General features: G+C 42.3%; 2 protein-coding genes across 3 annotated transcripts in view; both read right to left on the bottom strand.

Annotated features, from left to right (window-relative positions):
* LOC306782001 (copine-8-like) overlaps positions 1–12,559 on the bottom strand; it is a gene marked incomplete at both ends in the record, with an annotated part of 56,947 nt that extends 44,388 nt beyond the window's left edge. Inside the window, one exon of the mRNA XM_079275139.1 lies at positions 12,477–12,559. Within this exon, the coding sequence (XP_079131265.1) occupies positions 12,477–12,559 (83 nt within the window). The remainder of the gene's footprint in view (positions 1–12,476) is intronic.
* An 8,587-nt stretch (positions 12,560–21,146) lies between these two features.
* Positions 21,147–23,187, bottom strand: part of kif21a (kinesin family member 21A) — a 35,022-nt gene continuing 32,981 nt past the window's right edge. For both annotated transcript variants that reach the window (XM_079270332.1, XM_079270333.1), the window contains one exon: positions 21,147–23,032. In XM_079270332.1, coding sequence (XP_079126458.1) covers positions 22,942–23,032 — 91 coding nt within the window. In that variant the 3' untranslated portion in view covers positions 21,147–22,941. The remainder of the gene's footprint in view (positions 23,033–23,187) is intronic.

The raw sequence follows: 23,187 nt of genomic DNA, 5'->3' as shown, positions 1-23,187 counted from the left end.
GGTGGATGTGACTCGTGAGCGCCTACATTTTTAGCCCGGGCGGCCCCGGTGGGATTGGAGGCATTAACCGTGGCAGTGTTAGTGCCAGCACACTCCACGGGAGAGCGAGCAGCCGGGACACCTCAGGGAGGAAACCTCTCCGCCGTCTTGCTTCTTAATAAAGTCAGAGCGCTCCGGATGGCAGCGTGGGCGGTCACTTCCCATTGCATAAGCTGAGGACACTGGTTTGACATTCAGCCCTCCGGCCGATGTGCAGGTTTGTTTACTGTTAGTGCAGTGACGGTTGTCTGTGGCGCTATCGACCAATAAAGAGCTCCTCTACTCCTCAGTAATGAACAGGGCAAGCTGGAGGATCGCACCAGATCAATACGGTCAAGTGAGTCTGAAGAAAACTCTTGAGCTGTTCCGATCAATCCACCTTTGTAGCACATGAGACACTCTCTTAAGCCCCAACGATTTTCTCAGCTTCTCAGTGTGTGTTTGTATGAGAGCTTCAGTGAACTAAAGGAATCCAACGTCAATGAGACAAAGTCACAACATCAGCGATGTCAGTCTGAGAACTACTGTGGAATAATGGCCGTTTGGAGCCACTTTGGACGAACAGACTTCTACAACACGACCGTGGGAGCAAAACTTCTTCAGTGCAACATTTAATTGATGTTGTACGACAACACGTTTTCCTCCATCCCTACAAATGGGCATCAGCCTTCTCGCTCCATTGGGACCACCAGATTCAGATATGAGCTCTCAGGCACCATAGTGCTACTTAGAAATAAAAATCATCAAAACAGCCCCAGTACGCTCCTTCTTCTGTATTCCCACGGAATCAGGCAAAGCAGACGTATTGTAATTGACGAGAAGCGGGACGGTGCAAAGGTGACAATATGTAAACTCGTCCTCCGCGACCTAAAGTTATTCACCTTTCCAACAGAATATTAAGAGAAAGCTGCATTGTTTATGACCAGGTGCTGTGGACATGAATATATTCTATACTAGTGGAAGAAGTGCTCAGATATTTTACGAAAGCAATACTTCAGAGTACAAATACTCTCATACGAGTAAAACTCCTGCATTCAAACTCTGACTGAACTAAAAGTGCAAAAGGTTAAAATATTCTTCCAGCAGTTGAAGCAGAAGTACTTATTATGCAGAATGAGTAATTTCAGAATTATATATTATTGCTGGATTATAATTAGTGATGCATTAATATGTATCATCTTTCATTCATGTAGCTGGTAAAGGTGGAGCTAATTTAGTTTACTTTAATACTGCTGTTTAGCTTAATCTATACAATAAAACATCATGATTTATTATTTTCTATTAAAAATCTAAATCTGCAAAATAACAAAACAAAGCTATCAAATAAATGCAGTGTGGTAAAAAGTACAATATTTACCTCCAAAATGTGGTGAGTAGTAGTATAACCGGTAGTGTGAAATGGAAACAATCAAGTACCTCAACATTTTACTTCAGTACAGTACCTGAGTAAATGTACTGAGTTACGTTGCACCACTGATCAACATTTCTCATTATATAAGAATAGAGGGCAACTGCAACCGCTGTGAATGCACATTTTCTAACCTCACTTCCTTGTACAGACCATACAACTGTAAAGTATGTAAATGCTGTGTGTTGTCCTTTGATGTACAACTTTCTCAGAAAGTCTCCAATTTGTGGATTCTGTTGAGTTTGAAGCACAATAACCACATCCCATATCGTGCAGAGTAGAACGGCAGAGGAACGGACGGAGCAGGAGGTGAGCTGCTGTGTGATGCCACGGAGCCACGTCAGCTCTCCGAGACCCCAGCCAGCCGACTACGGTGGCTGGCTGGGGTCTTAATTAGGCCAAATGACTCCTTCAATAAGTCATTAATGCAGCCACTCAGCAGGACCGCCCGCTGGGCCTCCTGCGATTCGGTCCCGCCACATGAGACCGCCTTGATCTGCTGGTTTTCTGCTCTTTGCTCCGTTACATCTAAATGGTGGAGGATGTAAAAACCTAACACACTTTAGGTGGCAGAGCTACAAGGTGAAGCCACACAGAGAAGGGAAAGGTTTTTACTTTGATTCATTCAGGCGGTGTTTGAACTTGAAATTGGACTTAGTTTTAGTTGTCAACAGATCTACCGGGTAATTAATAAGAACAAATGGAGCCGAGTGGAAATGTATGAAATAATAGCTGAAAATGAAAGACAAAGAGTAAGAAATCAATAGGAAAAGTGATAAATTACATCAACAAACTGCTGCTGGAGGAATGTTTTGCTCCTAATTATAACAGTGTACACAGCCACAGAGCGCCTCGCTGCTCTGAATTTACTCTCCCTCATGACCAGACAGAGATTTTTAAACCATTTTCAACATTGGGGGGGGATCAGCACCAGACAAATCATTTTATTTTACATGATAAAGCAGAGAATGGTTCCTGTAGATTACACTCGTGTCCGTTACATTAACCTTCCTTGTGCTTTGGGTTAAAGTCAGACTGTGTCTTATTCCACGTTGTAATAAGTTAGTTTTGATTGTGATAAGATGATAGTTTAATAATGAACTTTATCTCCGAATGCAGAACTCCTACGATCACGTCGGCGTTATTACCTCCTAACACCTACAGACTGCTACCTATCGACACCTCCCACTCAGAGAGGAGACACAGGTCCTATATTTTGGGGGCTTTGGGGGAATGTAAACAGGAAGTACGGCGAGTTAGCTGTGGGCTACAACCCCAATTATTTGGCAAATAAAATGTCACCATTAAAAGCATGCCGGAGCAGCTATTATAGACAGTAGATAGCTGTCACTGGAATACTGTCAGTGAAGAAAGCTTAAACCTCATAATTCTCAGGCGAGTTCTGGAGTTATAAGGAGCTCCTTTTTAAAGAAGCATGAGCAACCGTGACATCTGAGATAATTATATCCAAGGGAAGTGCAAGTCACACAGAATCTAAAAATATCTGTATTATGTCTGCATGTTCAGAATGTTGACGCGAATTGCAACAATCGGGCGCCAAGTGTTTTAAATGATTGCCTCAGTGAGCTACTGCTGGTCTGTTGAGTGATGTTACTGTAAGTGGGATAAAATTACAATAACTCACTCTCTTAAACACCAGCGTGCACCTTTCCATCGCCTCAGCAGCATCTCTGCCAGAATGTAGCACCACACAGCAGCTATCAGAGAGACAGAATCCACAAAGTGAGCGCCGACAGCTGATTGCTGGTTTCAGAAGAATTAAAAGTGTACAAGACCAAACGACACATTCTTCAGTCTGAACAATCCATCAGATGCTCCGCGGCCCATTGGCTCTGTGGCAGGTTTGCGATCAAGTAACTTGCATTCACAACACGGCAAACCTTCACAACATCTGCTTTCCCTGCAGCAGCCACAAGAATAAAGCAGGTGTTGTTGTATTTTTGGGGGTGAAATAACGTTGCAGAGCACAATAACTAAGCACATACGCTCTCAATCAACGGTGAAAATAATCCTGAGTTGCAGCCCTACTTTAAGTATTTTCCTTTACCATTCAACATGATTTGACTATTTCCTCATATTGTTCTAATGTCTGTTAAAGCTGCTTCACATTGCAGCGAACATCAGAAACGTGCACGTCTGTCTGTCTCTCTCTGTTCACCTTCCTCGTGGAGAGCACAACATCGGCTGTGACACATCGACCGGCCTCTCAGCGGGTCGCCGGCCGGCTTCAATGCGGCCACATCGCAGCGCGTCAATTCTTCGACGTGGCGCACTTTCTACCTTTTGTGGCCAAAAGGTCACGGCTATCTCTCCGCTGTGGACTGGTCAGATCAGGTGACGGCCACATCGGCGTGAAAACGATCAACTTGCGTGCACAGACCTCCCAAGGGAACGGCCTGTATAGCTCTAGAGGCCCGTCTGCAGCTCTATGAGGCCCGTCTGCAACTCTATGAGGCCCGTCTGCAGCTCTAAAGGCCTGTCTGCAGCTCTAAAGGCCTGTCTGCAGCTCTATGAGGCCCGTCTGCAACTCTATGAGGCCCGTCTGCAGCTCTATGAGGCCTGTCTGCAACTCTATGAGGCCCGTCTGCAACTCTATGAGGCCCGTCTGCAGCTCTATGAGGCCTGTCTGCAACTCTAGAGGCCAGTCTGTAGCTCTAGAGGCCTGTCTGCAGCTCTGGAGGTCTGTCTGCAGCTCTATGAGGCCTGTCTGCAACTCTAGAGGCCAGTCTGTAGCTCTAGAGCAGGGATTCCCAAAGTGGGGTGCGCGCACCCCTGGGGGTGCGCGAGCTGCCTCTAGGGGGTGCGCGAGAGGAAAAATGTAATGGCGGTGCAGTCCTGTCTCCTAAAAATTACGTTCCCCCAAAACTAAAATGCATTCTCAATTACGTTTTACCACGAACGTATTTTCTCCCTGATTACGTTTGTGTTTGACGTACAAATACGTTTCTCATCAACATATCTTTGCCATACTCTAGTCTTTATTATTTTTCTGTGATCTGCCTCGCCTCTACCCCGCCACCCACGAGTTATTGACCCGCGGCCTGTTCCGAGGGGTGACAGACCCGACGATCGGGTGCCTCACGGCGGGGGCGGCTGGAGACCTCGCGTCCCAGCGCCAACGAGTGAGCGCCCGCCACTCGGAACCATAAAACCAAGTCCCGGATTTCACCCGGGGGACATTCTGGAGGTATTGTGACCGGGTGATGTGCCTCGTTGCTGGGGAGGTATGAGCCGAGAGTGGCGGGGTGTTATGGAGGTATATATTACAACTCGGTGTTGTTCCCGTGCGTGGATGAGCGCATTTCTGCCGGAGACAGGCGGCGTGTTGTGGTAGTATTCTGACCGCGTAATAGGGAGAAGGAGAGGCGGTGGTGGAGAGGGAAACAATGTTCAAGAGATGGTGGAATGTATGATTGGAGAGAGAGAAGCGAAAAAGTTGGACGTGATCCCGGTGTCCAACAACACTGTCGCGCGCATCGATGCTTTGTCCGAAGACATCCTGGCTACATTGGTCGGTCGCGTGAAGAAGAGTGAGTTTCACTCTCTGCAAGTAGACGAGCCTACAGATGTGGCCAATCTGGCCAAACGTCCGTTACCTTTTCGCCTTTTCGAAGGCACGAAAACAAACGCCACGCGCGAGCAAACTGTTCTCTCATTCGTCCGATTTTTATGCGGCTCTGTTGCTTTTTTTTTTTTAAGGTGTGTGTGTGGGGGGGGGGGGGGGGGGGGTTGGGGGTGCGTGAAGCCGGTCGGGATGTAGAAGGGGGTGCGTGGCCTAAAAAGTTTGGGAACCGCTGCTCTAGAGGCCTGTCTGCAGCTCTGGAGGTCTGTCTGCAGCTCTAGAGGCCTGTATGCAGCTCTGGAGGTCTGTCTGCAGCTCTGGAGGCCCGTCTGGCTCGCTGCTTACTATCTGTGTACAAAAACTAAATGGCATCTGTGTGTGTGTGTGTCATCAAGGCCTTTGTGGTCAGAAATGATAGGCGCTCATCAGTCAAACTGCTGTTGCAGCAGACTGGGGGGATTTGCTTCTCACACAATGTTGGACTTGAGTTCATCAATCTGTCAGTTGTTGTGCTCGACTAGACGCATGACGAGTGCGGGCCACGGTTTGGATTTATTGAGCGAAGGGGGCTTTTCACTGAAGGATGGGATCCATCTCGTCTGAATGCTTCAGCAGCTTCGCCGACATGCGGAGACACCGAAGTGGGAAAATCACACCACCCACCCGCTCAGCGCTGGTGAATTTTTGTGTTGGTGAGGGTGCTTTGAAATGGGGTTTGTATGAGGTACTTGTCCGTATTACTGTACTACAGATATTACAATACTTATACTGTGTTACCTACAGCCGATGGGGGCTTTGGAGATGCAGACAGGTAATACGACACGGGAGCAAAGCAACGTGCTGCTGTGGACGGGAACTCCGTTTACTGTTTGTCGCTGTCCACTGACGGGGGGTGCTGAATCCAGCTGCATAGAGTGGTGCAAGGACGACATACTAACACAGAAGTTAGCATCGCACTGGGTCCCTCGAGGAAAAGCCACTGGGATATTCCCATTGGAGCTTGGATTATTGCAGAAAATAAACTATTTTGTAAGACAAGTTAAAGCTTCAAAATTAAGGAGAGAGGTATCAACTGATGTTTTATATTATAGATGTTTTCCTTATCGTTGATGAAAACATTTCCACCATAGTTTGGTGCATAAAAATGCAGAATGCAGTAAATGAAGTGTTTGATGCTATGAATGTCTTTATATTGCAGGAAAGTACTGCGCTTTAGACCATGTTTTTGTTGGTCAATGGTGCAACTGCTTTCTGCTGACTCATGATTGCAATGCGCCATCAAGGCAGTTGGCCACGACTCACTTTAAGACCAACACGGCCATGGGCACAGGTATATTTGCCACTAACACAACGTGGGTGCAAAAATGACAACTGTAACTAAAATAATCATGAGTCACAGCTCTGACGCAGATCGTTTGATTTGTTACTTCTTGAAACGCATCGTTTCTCTGCCCTCTGACTGAAGGTTTCAACTCTGTTGCATCTCACACCACAACACTGATGTCACGATGTACTGACACACCCTGGAGTACACTCCTACATCACTGCTGGAGTGGAGCAGGATTGTCAGCTGTCAGGGTCGCACTTCCATAGAGTTGAGCTACACGGTGGCCTGTCACAATAACTACTTCTGTTGGACGCTTTATTGTCACAGAAATGATTCCAATAAACGTTATAATTGTTATTATATAATATAATAATAAAGTACAGACTTTAATAGAGCAATGGAGCGTTTTATTCAGAATATTCAGACTTGGAAGTATTGAAATATCCTGAATGAATGAAATAAAGCCACACAACCAAAACAATAGATAAAATGGTAACTTGGGTAAATATTCATCATTTGGCTCAGGGATTCCTCAACTGGCAATACTCTGCCAATCTGTTTCTAGATGGTTAGGATCTTTATTCAGAGAAATGCAAATCAACAACCTATCAGCTACAAGTTAGATAAAAGTAACAACAACACTTCTATCTTCGGAAAGCCCAGATGTTCCCACACTGGAGCTGTGGACAATAAGTCGACAACATAAAAAATGATTGATATCGTCTCCATATATTGTACAATAAGTGCATTATTCTGACAGGCCTATGTACGCACAGGGACAGATTACAAAGAGGAACGTACAACTCGTCCTTTAGTCCCGAACTATGGCTCCAAACATTCTAAATACTACATTTCCTCCACACCTCCAGTGTGTAGCGTGGGGTTTCTGTTATAAACAAGTTGCCTCTAACATAGAAAAATATATTTTCTCAATATATTGTCTCAGCCCCAGAGGTGTTGAGACATCTCTTCACTGACATTCCTGCCGCCAACTCAATACAATGGAGGTCAGTGGGATGTTTGTGCTGCTCGCTGCATTGGAAAGCTGACATGAGACTTGTCACTCAAGAAATACTCTGCAGACCTGCCTGGAAACACTTGGAGGTACTTTTACTGTAGAAATAGTACCGATCCAGAGTAATGAGGACACCGTGTTGGGTAAGTAGACACTGTATAGAAACTGTTGCTTGTAGAGTGCAAATAACAAACCACGGCTGCTCGAACACTTATAGTGAAAACGAGTTTGCTCCTCTCTTTTGCGAGCGGTGACTTTAATATGTTTCTATCACAGGTACATACATTGTGTTTGAATAAGAACAGCACTTGATGATTCATAACTCTTAACAGTAGAGCTTTTCTCTCATGGAGGGAGCGTCCATACATGTCTCCTCTACCTAGTATGTATTATCTGGATGTGCGTGCTTCTGTAAACTTGTTTTCATGGTGCCATCATTTCAAAAGAACAATTATCTTTTGTCCAGATGGTGGCTTCATCCTTTTGGAAGGAAACATCTCCCCGGCTCTGATCTCAGAAATGGCTGAGGTTATTACGAGGCTGACTTCTTCTGTCGAGTCATTTTCGGGCTTTTATCTTTGACCGACATGAAACAACCGCAGCTCGGTCTCCCGCAGCAGCTGGCAGCTTTCAGGTCAGTCAAAGCACAATTCAGTCCAACGTCTTTGTTCTTCAGCTCATTATTTGTCTCATGAAAGATTTACAGGAGGAAAGCACAACTTATTCCTAAACCTACAGACGTTTCTAGAATATATATTGATATCATACTGTGTTTTCAGTATTACTGTATATTAGTGATCGTTTAGGGGTGACTGGTGCTTTAAGAAATGAAAATAAGTAGATTCATCGATTTTTGGACTTATTTTTCAAACTACCGGTATTTGACAAACGTTAGCTGGTTCCAACTTTTCATATATGAGAATTTGCAGCTTTTCTTTGTTTGATACAACTAAATCATTGTTGATCAGACAAAACAACAATTTAAAGACGTCAACTTTAGTTTTGAGCAATTTTGATGAACATTTACAGACCAAATGATGACTCAAATAATCCAGAATATAATCGATAGAACAATCATTAGTTGCAACTTGAAATGCTTTTTTACACACAAGAAGTCTGCTGATTAAAACACCATTAAAAATATTTTTAAAAGCTATTACAAATTCACAATGTGAAAGTTGAGGTGCTCAAATCGATTATTTTGTCCAGCCACCAGTCAAAATCCCAAAAAGATATTCAGGTTTTATTTCCAAAGAACTCAATTTCAGTCTCAGCTTTTAGGCCAACGTTGACAAGAAGACCTTAAAGTGCTCAAAATACTCAAACTCCATCTTCTGAAGATCGAGAGTGAGACTGAAAGCTTCAGAACAGCTATGATACAAAACTATGACACAACACTATGATACAACAGCTATGATACAACAGCTATGATACAAAACTATGATCCAACAGCTATGATACAAAACTATGATACAAAACTATGATCCAACAGCTATGATACAACAGCTATGATACAACAGCTATGATACAACACTATGATACAACACTATGATACAACAGCTATGATACAAAACTATGATACAACACTATGATACAACACTATGATACAACACTATGATACAACAGCTATGATACAACACTATGATACAACACTATGATACAACACTATGATACAACAGCTATGATACAACACTATGATACAACACTATGATACAAAACTATGATACAACACTATGATACAAAACTATGATACAACACTATGATACAACACTATGATACAAAACTATGATACAACACTATGATACAAAACTATGATACAACACTATGATACAACACTATGATACAACACTATGATACAACACTATGATACAACACTATGATACAACAGCTATGATACAAAACTATGATACAACACTATGATACAAAACTATGATACAACACTATGATACAAAACTATGATACAGCACTATGATACAACACTATGATACAACACTATGATACAACAGCTATGATACAACAGCTATGATACAACACTATGATACAACACTATGATACAACACTATGATACAACACTATGATACAACAGCTATGATACAACACTATGATACAAAACTATGATACAACACTATGATACAAAACTATGATACAACACTATGATACAACACTATGATACAACACTATGATACAACAGCTATGATACAACACTATGATACAAAACTATGATACAACACTATGATACAAAACTATGATACAACACTATGATACAAAACTATGATACAGCACTATGATACAACACTATGATACAACACTATGATACAACAGCTATGATACAACAGCTATGATACAACACTATGATACAAAACTATGATACAAAACTATGATACAACACTATGATACAACACTATGATACAACACTATGATACAACACTATGATACAACACTATGATACAACAGCTATGATACAACAGCTATGATACAACACTATGATACAACAGCTATGATACAACACTATGATACAACACTATGATACAACACTATGATACAACACTATGATACAACACTATGATACAAAACTATGATACAACACTATGATACAACACTATGATACAAAACTATGATACAACACTATGATACAAAACTATGATACAACACTATGATACAACACTATGATACAACACTATGATACAACACTATGATACAACACTATGATACAACACTATGATACAACAGCTATGATACAACACTATGATACAAAACTATGATACAACACTATGATACAACACTATGATACAACACTATGATACAACACTATGATACAACACTATGATACAACAGCTATGATACAACACTATGATACAACACTATGATACAACACTATGATACAACAGCTATGATACAACACTATGATACAACACTATGATACAACACTATGATACAACACTATGATACAACACTATGATACAACACTATGATACAAAACTATGATACAACACTATGATACAACACTATGATACAACACTATGATACAACACTATGATACAACACTATGATACAACAGCTATGATACAACACTATGATACAACACTATGATACAACACTATGATACAACACTATGATACAACACTATGATACAACAGCTATGATACAACACTATGATACAACACTATGATACAACACTATGATACAACACTATGATACAAAACTATGATACAACACTATGATACAACACTATGATACAAAACTATGATACAACACTATGATACAACACTATGATACAACACTATGATACAACACTATGATACAAAACTATGATACAAAACTATGATACAACACTATGATACAACACTATGATACAACACTATGATACAACACTATGATACAACACTATGATACAACACTATGATACAACACTATGATACAACACTATGATACAACACTATGATACAACAGCTATGATACAACACTATGATACAACACTATGATACAACACTATGATACAACACTATGATACAACACTATGATACAAAACTATGATACAACACTATGATACAACACTATGATACAACACTATGATACAAAACTATGATACAACACTATGATACAACACTATGATACAACACTATGATACAACACTATGATACAACACTATGATACAACACTATGATACAACACTATGATACAACACTATGATACAACAGCTATGATACAACAGCTATGATACAACACTATGATACAACACTATGATACAAAACTATGATACAAAACTATGATACAACACTATGATACAACACTATGATACAACACTATGATACAACACTATGATACAACAGCTATGATACAACAGCTATGATACAACACTATGAAAAATCAAATATCTTTCCCTGGTTTGTTTGTCTCACCAAAAGTCCAAAAGTCAATTTATATATGTTACCTTCTGCTTTAGGAAAACTGTGGTGGGCATTCATTCCTACTTTCTGGCATTTTATTGATCAAGAGTTAATCCTAAATCTGTACGCTAGTGGATGAACCTTACCGAGACACTTTGTGTTGCTTTGTACCGTAATTTGTATCACAAATTGCAAATCCTCAAATTTGAGCAAGCTGCAACCTTTGGTGTTTCTGATTGGAAAGTGACAATTAATCAATTATCAAAACAGCCATTGATTAATTTTCTGTGGTTCAATTTGAAGTGTCTCAGCTCTCAGATAGATAGCTCTCAGACAGACAGACAGACAGACAGACAGACACAAACTGGGATTAGGGGTGAATGAATGAATGAATGAATTTTATTTATATAGCGCTTTTCACAGACAGTACTATCACAAAGTGCTTAACAGAGCAGACATTTAAAAGCATAAAAAACACAATGTGACCCTACGGTCAATAAATTACATACACAGAGTGAATAAAAAATGTTAAAGAATAAAATTAAAATAAAATAAAAATGTAAAACAAATGTTAAGAGCAGGTCTAGGACATGGGTTTACTTTTACACAAACGCCAGCCTAAACAGAATACAGTTGCAGCATCCAGAAAATACTCCCTTCCTCCGCCCAACCTCTACTGTCAGAGCTACAGTAAGAGAGGAGAGGACGGCGCTTCAGCAGTGAAACTGCTTCAATCCCAACCAAACGCATGCTGCATCCAGTCTGCATGCACAAATAGAACACAATAAGTGTGTGTTTTGGAGGAATATTACATCATTACCAGGCACGAAAAGGAACATACATTCCCACAGTATGTTCATGTGGCGTTATATTAAAACAGCAGCAGAAAGGACATGTCAACTCTGAGCCCCATCTGGCGATCATCTGAAGGGAACCCGCTGCCAACAGACACTTCAAACTCCCCATTTAAGTGAATTATAATTCAACTTCCACTACTAACGAGAGAACTGACCCTTAAAATGATGCACGCGGCTCAAATCTAGTTATAACAGCAATAAAAGACCATCGCGAATGGAGTTGCTGGTTTACTCTCCACGACATTCAGCCATCGTGGTGACCCGGCAGTGAAGTGTGTGTCAAATATCCAAACTATTGAACGTTTCCACACATAAAAAACATGCTTTTAACATCTGTAACAGCAGCAGTTTTGTACTCACCTGCAAGACACCGTGAGCTCAACTTTGGTGGCAGGTATCGCGGCGGTGAAAGGGTCCGCGTCCCCGATACACGCCATATTCATCGAGCTGCTGCTTGGTCGATCACAAACCGCCCCGTATCCAGCGCCTTAACGGCGGCATGAGAGGAGCCGAGAGAAGAGGGGAAATGGGGGGGAAATTATAACGAAACGAAAAAAGATAGCCTTGCAAGGAGAAGACAATAAGCCGTTTGTTTCAGGAAGAGAGAGAGAGAGAGAGAGAGAGAGAGAGAGAGAGAGAGAGAGAGAGAGAGAGAGAGAGTGCGGGAGAGAGAGTGCGGGAGAGAGAGAGATACGCGGATGCGGAGGAGCTGCAGCGCGCCGGAGTCGCGTCTCTGTGCGCCTCGATGCTCCGGAGGAGAGAACGGTGTGAAGGGGAGGACACACACGCACACACACACACGCACACACACACGTTCACATTAACAAACACGCACGCGCGCGCACACACACATACATTAACATACATGCACACTCACTTTAACACAAACACATGCACACATTAACACACTTACAAATTAACACACACACACACACAGTAGCTACACGCACAAAGTGGGAGTGTACAGTGTTTCCCAATTCTTCATAGCTTGACAAATATTCCTCCTTTATGTTCAGAAACGAGTTTTGAAAATTACAATTAGGGACAGTTTTATCGTTAGTGTCGACTATTTAACGCGGTATAGTTTAGTTTCATCGGGTTGGGCTGTGGAATTATGAGTTTAAATCCAATTTAAAACGCATAAATGTCAGCTAACGCTAAACACCGGACAGACAGGCTAACGTGTTCTGCCGATATTTTTTAGACTCCTCGTCCAATTATCTGGATGATAAAAAACAATGTGTCTGTTAAGCAGCAAAAATATTTTAACCTCAAGACGAAGCATCAAGTTGTTTAGCCGGCTAGGTAGCTAGCTAACGTTAGCGTGCCATATTTTAATGCCAACATTATACTTGAATGAATGAATGAATGAATTTTATTGATATAGCGCTTTTCAGACAGTAGTATCACAAAGTGCTTAACAGAGCAGACATTTAAAAGAATAAAAAACAAAATGTGACCCAAGGGTCAATAAATTATCTACACAGAGAAAATAAAAAAAATAAAAAAAAAATAATGAAAAATAAAATAAAAATGTAAAACATATTTTAAGAGCAGGTCTAGGACATGGGTTTACTTTTACACAAACGCCAGTCTAAACAGGTGGGTTTTGAGCTGGCTTTTAAAAGTATCCACAGTATCTGCGAGGCGCAGAGTTGCAGGCAGAGCATTCCAGAGCCTCGGGGCCACTGCCTCAAAGGCTCGGTCACCACGGCTCTTAAATCGTGTGCGTGGGACTGACAGAAGACCGAGAGCGTTTGACCTGAGAGTGCGGGCGGGTGAATAGGGGCGAAGTAGATCAGCTACATAAGTCGGAGCCTGACCGTGAAGTGCTCTGTAAGTGATGGTGAGAATTTTAAAGTGTATCCTAGATGCTACAGGGAGCCAGTGGAGAGATCGGAGTACGGGGGTGATGTGAGACCGTCGGTTTCTCCTGGTGAGTAATCTGGCGGCAGCGTTTTGGATGACCTGCAGACGGTTAAGAGCAGATACACTGAGTGATGTGAAAAGTGAGTTGCAGTAGTCAATGCGTGAAGAGATAAATGTGTGTATGATCATTTCTAGTTCAGGTGTTGATACTACAGATCTCAGTTTACTGATATTTCTTAGATGGAAGAAACATGACCTGGACAGCTGCTTAACATGGATCGATCAAAGAAAATCCCAAGATTGCGCAGGTTGCAATGGGCAGCAGAGGAGAGTGGACTAATAATCTGCCTGATCATGGGGACAAACTCCTCTGGAGCAATAACTAGGACCTCCGTCTTAGAGTCGTTGAGTTGCAAGCAGTTTTCTGCCGTCCAGTCTCTGATGGCATTGACACAGTCCAGGAGCCTAGTTAATGTGAATGCCACGTTGGGTTTGAATGACAGATGGAGTTGGATATCGTCTGTATATAAGTGATAGGACACATTATAACTTTTTATGATCGGTCCCAAAGGTAACAGATAAAGGGAAAATAACAGAGGCCCCAGAACCGAGCCCTGCGGTACACCACAAGACAGTGGAGAGGTAACAGACACAAAATCACCCACAGAGACATTGAAACTTCTGTCATTGAGGTAAGATGTAAACCAGTCTAGCGCTATGCCAGATATGCCCACCCAATCACGTAGCCTCTTAATCAGGATGTCATGGTCTATAGTGTCAAATGCAGAACTGAGGTCCAGAAGAACTAACACAGAGCAGTCACCTGCATCAGCACACATGAGAATGTCATTTGAAACCCTCAGGGGAGCGGTTTCAGTAGAGTGTTGCTTACGAAACCCAGACTGGAACTTGTCGTACATATTGTGCCTCTCCAGTGCAGCAGTAAGTTGTTTGGCCACCACTTTCTCTAAAATTTTGGACAAGAAAGGCAGTTTTGATATGGGCCTGTAGTTCATGGGCAAAGCTGGATCTAAGTTAGGTTTCTTTAATAAGGGCTGGATAGTGGCATGTTTGAAATAGGAAGGGACAATTCCTGTAGACAATGAGGTATTGACAATAGATGTTACTGCAGGGCCAATAGTTAGCAGAACTTTCTTAAATAGAGAGGATGGAATTATATCCAGAGGGCAAGATGATGGCTTTGTTTTGTTAATTAAGTCCATCAGGTCTTGAAGGCTGATAGGCTGGAAAGAGTCCAGAACAGCAGGAGATTGCAAGGAGCTACAAGTAGATGAACAGATCCCAGGATGAATGCCAGACCTAATACCTGTTACCTTATCAATTAAATAGATAAGGAATTTGTTGCAATCGTCAACAGAATAGCATGGTAAAGTGGAGACAGACGGTGAAACAATTCCTTTAATTGTGTCAAACAGAATCTTGGGATTTCTCTTTGAAGAAGAGATTAGGTTGGCAAAATAAGCAGTTCTAGCTTCCTTTACTCCAGTATTAACAGAAACTCTGAGGTCTTTGAGATATAAACGATGCACTTCTAGCCCAGTAGCTTTCCAGAGCCGCTCTGTCCTGCGACACTTCTGTCTCAGGCTGCACACAGCGTCTGTCATCCATGGAGTAGTGTTATAGGCAGCCCTGGTCCTTTCCTTAAGAGGTGCCACTTTATCCAGCAAAGTGGTGCAATGCTCATTAAATGACTGTATCAAGTGTTCAACATCATCGAGATTTGTGTTAATATCACAGCAGAAGTGCATAGAGAAATGATCAGCTGTGCTCTGAGTAATAATGTGGGAGTGGAATGTTTGTTTCAGACACAAGGGGTCAGCATTGACAGAAAGATCAAAGAAAATACATTTATGGTCACTGATCAATAGGTCCTCACAACGGGTATTATCAATATCAAGACCCAGAGAAAACACAAGGTTACAATGAAGAATGAGCTGAAAGGTGTGCTGGTGGCCACCATCTAATTCAGTGCCCCATACCACATATTGCTATTTTCCAAGCTACCGTAGCCGTCATGTTTGTCGAAGCTGCATCATTTTCCAAAAAGAATGCAGTGGATAGACTCATGCTGAGACATGGGGGGTGCAGTTACACTTTAATGTAAATCAATGTAGGCGTGTGCAGGTTTTCTCCGCCAATTAAGAAAAACAACTTCCAGGAAGCGTTGCAGAAGAGACCTCCAGACCTTCTGACAGCTGAGAAGAGATTGTATTTAAAGTTCAATAAAGTAGACTTTAGCAAAACAGCCGCAATAGATCTGCAAGTGGTTGATAAGGCTGTTGATCAATAAACTCAGTAATTACTTGGCTGGGAGCTGAGATTCAAACAACTTCCTACTTTGCTTCTTCTTTTGATGTAAATCAGACTTTGTTATGTGTGTCTGGTGATTGAGTTGGATGTGAGGGGTTGTTGTCGTTAAATGATCTTTCCCAGCAGCAGGTCGACAATTACTGATCGAAAAAAATGAGCCGCTTTGTCATTTAATTACTTGTTTGCAGTAATGTTAGGAGCTCCTCCAATCATGTATGAGGTTGAATTATCCAGAAGCTAATTTACAGTCGTTCTTTCAAATATTAAAGTAACTGAGACGCATAAAGGCAAATAAAACAGAAAGTTGGCTTTACCGTCTAAATATTCGACATTATCGTTTCCAGGGGAGCCAACTGAGTTATCTTTATGGGTGGGAGAAAACACAATTATCTGTGTATGGATTATGAATGCAATGTAATAAAACTAACAGTGGGACTTAAATATAGTAAAATAAGTTCAGGAACAATGTTAATTTCGAAATAATTAAAGATGACAGCGAAAACATCGAGCTGACAGGTAATTAACTAAACATAAAGCAAAAGTTAAAATGGATAAATTCTGTCACACATGGATTATTACTATACCTGCAACATACTTCGTTCTCTGCCTCCTTCAAACGACAGGTACGAAGGTGTGTCACAGGAGCTGAGGCCGGTGTCAGGGCCAGATGACAAAGACCACCTGCGGAGCAAAGCAAAGTCAATGAACCAGCCCAGCATGAAAATGAGGGCTAAATATAGGACCGCGTGTGTCAGCTCCAATTAGTCTGAAGAAATAGACAGAGGGTTCACTCTGCAGGTCAGACACCTGTTGGATCTGCCAGATGAAGAGCCGTGTGTTTTTCTGTGGGGGTGATGTTGTTCTCACTGACGTGCCTAAATGTAGCTTCTCAGCATCCTGTTAGCGTCCTGCAGAGCAGTGGTTCCCAACTTTTTTTTGTCTCAAGACCACTTAAAATTAAGCAGTTGCATATGTCACGAAGTGATGTGCCCATCTCTGATTGTTTTATTTTAATATTCTTTTATATATCTCTGAGAGGTAAAACAATCAGGTGTTACCCCAAAACCAAGAGGCTGCAGCCATGCTAGCATCTCTGTGGGGCTCCACTGGCAGAAGGGTGCTTTCAGCTAAATGCTATGTCATCATGCTAACATGCAGATGTTTAGCAGGTATAATGATTTCCACTGTTTACCATCTTAGTTTAGCGTGTTAGCATGGTAATGTTTGCTCATCAGACTGAATCACAAAGGACTTCCTGTCCTGGAAAGTGAAGTCAAAGCTGAAGTGTCTTAAACTTGCATTCTCTCTAATGACCACCAGGGGGCGACTCCTCTGGTTGTATAGAAGTCTATGAGAAAATTACTCGACTTCTCTCTTGATTTATTACCTCAGAAAACATTGTAAACATGAGTTATAATAATATAAAATAATATAAAAGCATGAACATAAAAGTCATAATAAAAGTAATACATGTAATTTCTTACATGATTTTATGGCATGTCTTATTAATTGCTGTATGACTATTTACCATCAGGATTTATTTTTGTTATTTGATAGTAATTTAGGAATGCATCATCTAATCTTCTTCACATTTTTGTGAATATAATATAACGGCATGGTACTTGGCTAAAATGATGCCATGTTACACCACAGCCCCCTAATCTCTACCTGAATTCAGCACCTGGCAATTTGTACAACATCAAGACGCCCACAAGATGATCTGACTCCCATCTTCCTCGAAGACATTATGGGCAAAAATGAACAAGAAATTTTATTTTGTGTGTTCTCATGGTGTCTCTGTGGCTGCATCTTTTCCCTCTTTGAGACTTTTATTTCGGTAAAACAGACAAAATGAGCATAGAGACGGTTGCTTGCAAAAATTTAAATATCTGCTCATTCTGCTTCATGCCAGGAATACAGAAGACATTTGAAATCACAATCAAGTGCGAAGAAAACAACCAACCTCTCAGCTTCACACATTTAATGACTTGTTTTTGCCGTCGTTGACGACAAGTACACTGTGTTCTGGATTAGGTCTGTTGGGAATTTAAGAAAGTTAATACAACCACTTTTTATTTGTGATTTATTTGTGATGTATTGTCTCTATGAAATATATATAAATAGTGGATATTGTATGATAAGATAATGTGAATGCAGTAGACTGAAATATCTCAACAACCTCGGTCACTAATCCTTTGAGAAATCTCGACATCTTCTATGGATTGGCTGAAATTTTTGGATGGATTTTTGGATGGATTGCCATGAATTTTGTCTCAGACATGTCTTATGTTCCTGAATCGTTATTGACATTCCCGTCAGCCTCAGCTGTACTTTGTGTTTAAGGCTAATCAAATGTTAGCATGCTAACACGCTAAACTGGGGTAGTTAACAGTGGCGGCTGAATAAAGCTAAATATCAGCATTAACATGCTGATAACATGCTCATGTCAATGCTAACGCATTGACATGAGCATTTTAGCATGCGGACATAACTAAATAACTTGGGGGTAATAACAGATCATTTTGCCTCTAAATAACATGCAAACATACTGACGTACTGTATGCAATGTGTATGTGACATATATGTGATGAGAGGTCATAACAATAAAGAAAGCGGGGGAACCACTGCAACAGGATGCTGAGAAGCTACAGTTCGATCGCCTCGGAGGACTGGACAATGGTCGTGAGTGAAACCCAGCACCTGTCAGAAAACACATTGGTAACAGGTAACAGGTCAAATCGAACAGGTGTTTGACCTTTATTTAACCAGCAAAGGGCCTCGCTGAGATAATAAAAACATGCTGGAGTACACCCTCACAGAGCAGCTGGCTGCAGAGAGCCCGAGGTTACACAATGGGTTATAATCATCTCAGCCGTTATTCAACACAAGTAGAATACGAGCTTCCAACAGCAGCTGAGGGAGCGATCGGATGAAGCGGTGAGGTGAATTAGAGAGCGCTTTGTCCGACTCCTTGGTAGCTGCTTCACAAATGAGCTTTAATGTTGGGTAATATTTCATCAGCTCTTTATTGGGCAACTGCGTGCACTCCCAAGATCCTTGGAAACGTTGTGAATTTCTTCCGGGATGATAGGAATATCACTTTTTCTAAAGCTTCATTCTTTAATATCTGAATCTGAAGGTTGAGTTGAGCAAGGAGTCAGACTTTAATTAACATGCTTGCATGACTTGATTGTGGGTTTAATCCCTTAAATTGTAAGGTAGTTTTTGCTTTTAAGCTGCGAGTGTATCTGGACTGACTGATTTGTATTATGTTCGTGCCTCAGTGAGACAAATATATTTCAAATGATCAGAGTGTGAAGCTGCTCTGACGGCTCCCTCCTCAATCTCCCGTTCTCTTAATTTGCCAGAAAGATACAGAGTCTGCAGAGTTTCTCTGAAACGCATTCAGGTCCTCAGCCCTGCTCGACCCGCCGGTGGATCCATTATTTCACGTGGTGCAGCTGCTCAACCTTTATTTGAAACTCTCATTAAGATCCCAAATTTGCTGAAGATATTAAATATATCAAGCCACAATGTGTTAAGTTTGATTTGATCAAATCGTAACTGTATCAAAATAAAGAATAGTATACTGTTTACATCTGCCACTGTCAGAATCCGTCTCTGAGGGGCCGGAGATCTGCTCAGCGGAGAGCTGCAGGCCCAGAGTGCACATCTCTGCATCTTGAGAAACAGCTGTTTGTGCTGTTTTTAAATGAGTAGTAATGGACTTGCATCAAAGAGAGAGAGAGGGAGAGCGAGAGAGAGAGAGAGGCCACTGACCAGCATGTGATGGCTTTGTTTACCAAGTCTGTGTGCAGCGGGAGGTGATGCACAGACTTCATTACAGCTGCTGTCTCTCCACTCCTGGAGTGAAGTGAAAACTTCTGCCGGGTCTTCTGGGTCCAGTCCAACCCCGACATTACCTCGGCATCACCCACACAAACAACCCCCCCCCCCCCACACACACACACACACACACACCAGGTGGCCGGTGATTGGTGCTGCCTGTCAGACAATCCTGCAGATCTGTGACGGCAGACCCTGATGGCCGCCTCCGAGTCCCTCATTAGGCGTCTGAACTAAGTCTCAGTGTGAGCGTTCCTTGCTGGATTGTAGCATCACATCTGTGTGGTTAAGACTCGGAACGTTGTTGTTCCATTCCGTCATTGTTTTGAACTGTTTGCCTTTAAGAACACTGCGATCATCTCTCTATAGATGTCAGGGAAGCCAGCTAACTGGATTACCAATCGGGCAAAGTCTCCAGGCCCCAGACCCTCAGGGGCCCCAGACCCTCAGGGGCCCCAGACCCTCAGGGGCCCCAGACCCTCAGGGAACCTAACAGCTCGTTATTCTTGACGTCATTGGGTAAATACACTAACGACGCGGTCTCGTGGATATCCAACTCACCGGGTGGTCATCGCAGTGAATCTAAGCTGCTTCTCTTGTGAGCCCAATGGCTGAAGTGTCAGTGGAAGTATCTTTGGACATCGACCGCTCTGAGGATTACTCACACGTCGCTGGTCAGTCCTGAAGGTGCTGCTACTGCCATCTTGTGGTCCTCGCTTCAAAACACGTGAAAGCAAACACGGGTTTCCTCACATGAACCACAGCAGGCTGTGGGAGATTAAGAGCAGGCGAGTCAGAGAGAAACAGGAATGAGGAGCTCCCTCTCAACAGCTGTGTTGGCCGTTGGACGTCGTGTGTGTGTGTGTGTGCGCGTTCTAAAAAAACTACATTTTACAGTATATATCAGAATAAGTAAGCTACAGATAAATTAATAATTATTTAAATGAGGGACAGAACCAAGAAGAAGCACAGAGCTGGTTGTTTTTGCCAGATGGCGTTTATTGTCACCGAGGCATCTGACATTAGAATCGCTACAGAGTCCGCCATTAGGGAACGGCTACTAAAACTCCAGAGAGGGAACGTCCAGGAGATGTGGAACGGGGACAGCATGACAAACAAAACAAAATAAAATAATAATTAAACTAGCCATAGGCCACGAAACACAATCTGCCACCTCACTGGAGGAGAAGCTCCGTCCGAAGCTTGAAAGCTCGGCAGGCTTCCCGCCAAACTCTGGTCCTCTCTGGCTCTCGTGTGGTCCCACAAAACTAACATTCAGTCACACTTCCTTCCTTTAAATACATTGTTTACATACATTAGATTTGTACTCGAGTAATACCAACGACTGCTGGTTCACCCAACATTCAGAAGTGATGGTTAAATCGGCGGAGAGACCAGGAAGTCTCCAGGACGAGGATCACAACCCGGAGTCCATGACAAGAAGCCCTCTTGTGGGGTCGAGAGAGGAAGGCGAGCACACGACGACTCAGCAGTGAAGATCCAGGGAGCGAACGTACACTTTTACATGCGGTGACACGTGAAGCACATCCTCTAAACGCTGAACCGGCTCACATTCACCAAACACTAAGTGCATCTCAAAGACCGACTGTGTCGGGTTTAACAAGTGCTCAAGAGTTAAAGGATTAGTTTGACACACATTTGCTTTTTGCCAGCGTTACATGAGAAGATCAATACATCTGCAGCTAGTTAGCTTAGCATAAAGACTGGAAGAAAGAGGAGGGGGGGGGGGCTAGTCTGGCTCCGACTGACGATAACGAAATGTACCAAATGAGTTGTTTGTTTGTTTCAGGGGAGACACTCGAGGCAAAATTCTATAATTAGTTTCTTCCTTCAGACTAATGGAAAGAAAACATCCAAAATACACATTTAGGTTTATATTTTACTACATCGTCTATTTGTGGCTGTAGATTTATACTAAAGTCACCAAAAGTGAGAATTAGATAATGCCTCATTTGCATATTTAAACATAACATTTCAGAATAGTAATGAATTGTATGTTTTACCTTTTGGTTTTTCGTAGAGATTAAACGATGAAGATATTATGTGATAATTAGTGAGCTCTGGAGGTGCTGGAAATTGTGTTGTCCCCCCCTCCTTTCCAGTCTTTATGCTAAGCTAAGCTAACCAACAAAAGAACCCCCCAAACAATCGTTTTCCCACAAAAAGTTGAACATCGCTCTACAGTGAGGCCGTGACTGTACAGTGCAGGACAGCAAAGACGGCGAGTTCACATCACTTTGGTGGCTGACCTTGAACAGCTGCAGAAATTGAGGCGCACAAAAGCAGAAGAGGAAGTTAAGGGGAACAGTGATTTGTCTTTTTTCACATACAGTAAAGCCACTTTTGTTATGGGGGGGGGGGGGGGGGGCTTTGAGTTCAGAGAAAGAATCCAAACTGGAGACCTGGGTTGGGAAGACCAGCTACCAACCCGTTAGCTCGACGTCCTGTTTTTTTCTTTCCCTAGCAGAGATATTATCAATTAGTGCGTTTGTCGTGTTCTACTCTTAATTAAACGTCTTCAGCGCGAAAGAGAAAAAGACGAGCTCAATCTGCAAAGAGCCATTAACGATGCGGCGAATTAAAACCGATTAGCACGACCCTCTGACGCACAGCGAGTCGGAGAAAAGAGTGATTGTGGTTCCTTCTGTCGAGATGAGACGACGTTCCTCAGTCATGAAGGTCACATTGCAGGAGAAGGTTTTCGGAGCGGTGCAGGGCAGCAGCATCAAAAGAGGCCGTTAGTGTCCTTCCACAGGGTTCAGTTACTGGCCACCTCGTCCGCATTGTCAGCCGCCTCTAAAGTGCTGTCCAGTCCACCGCGAGCACGCCAGATCTTCACAGTCCGGTCACTGGAAGACAGGAACAAGTGAGAAAGAACAAGGAAATAACTCATCAGATTAGACTGCGTAAACTCTTAGTGGGGGTCTCCCCCACTAAGAGTTTACACAGTCTAATCTGATGAGTTACGTCCTGCCTATCGTCTGTATGTATCGATGGGAAAAAA

Source organism: Melanostigma gelatinosum (assembly GCF_949748355.1).
Source record: "Melanostigma gelatinosum genome assembly, chromosome: 1".
Taxonomy (NCBI): Eukaryota; Metazoa; Chordata; class Actinopteri; order Perciformes; family Zoarcidae; genus Melanostigma; species Melanostigma gelatinosum.
The sequence above is the reverse complement of the archived record's forward strand: the minus strand, read 5'-3'. Positions and strand labels throughout refer to the sequence as shown.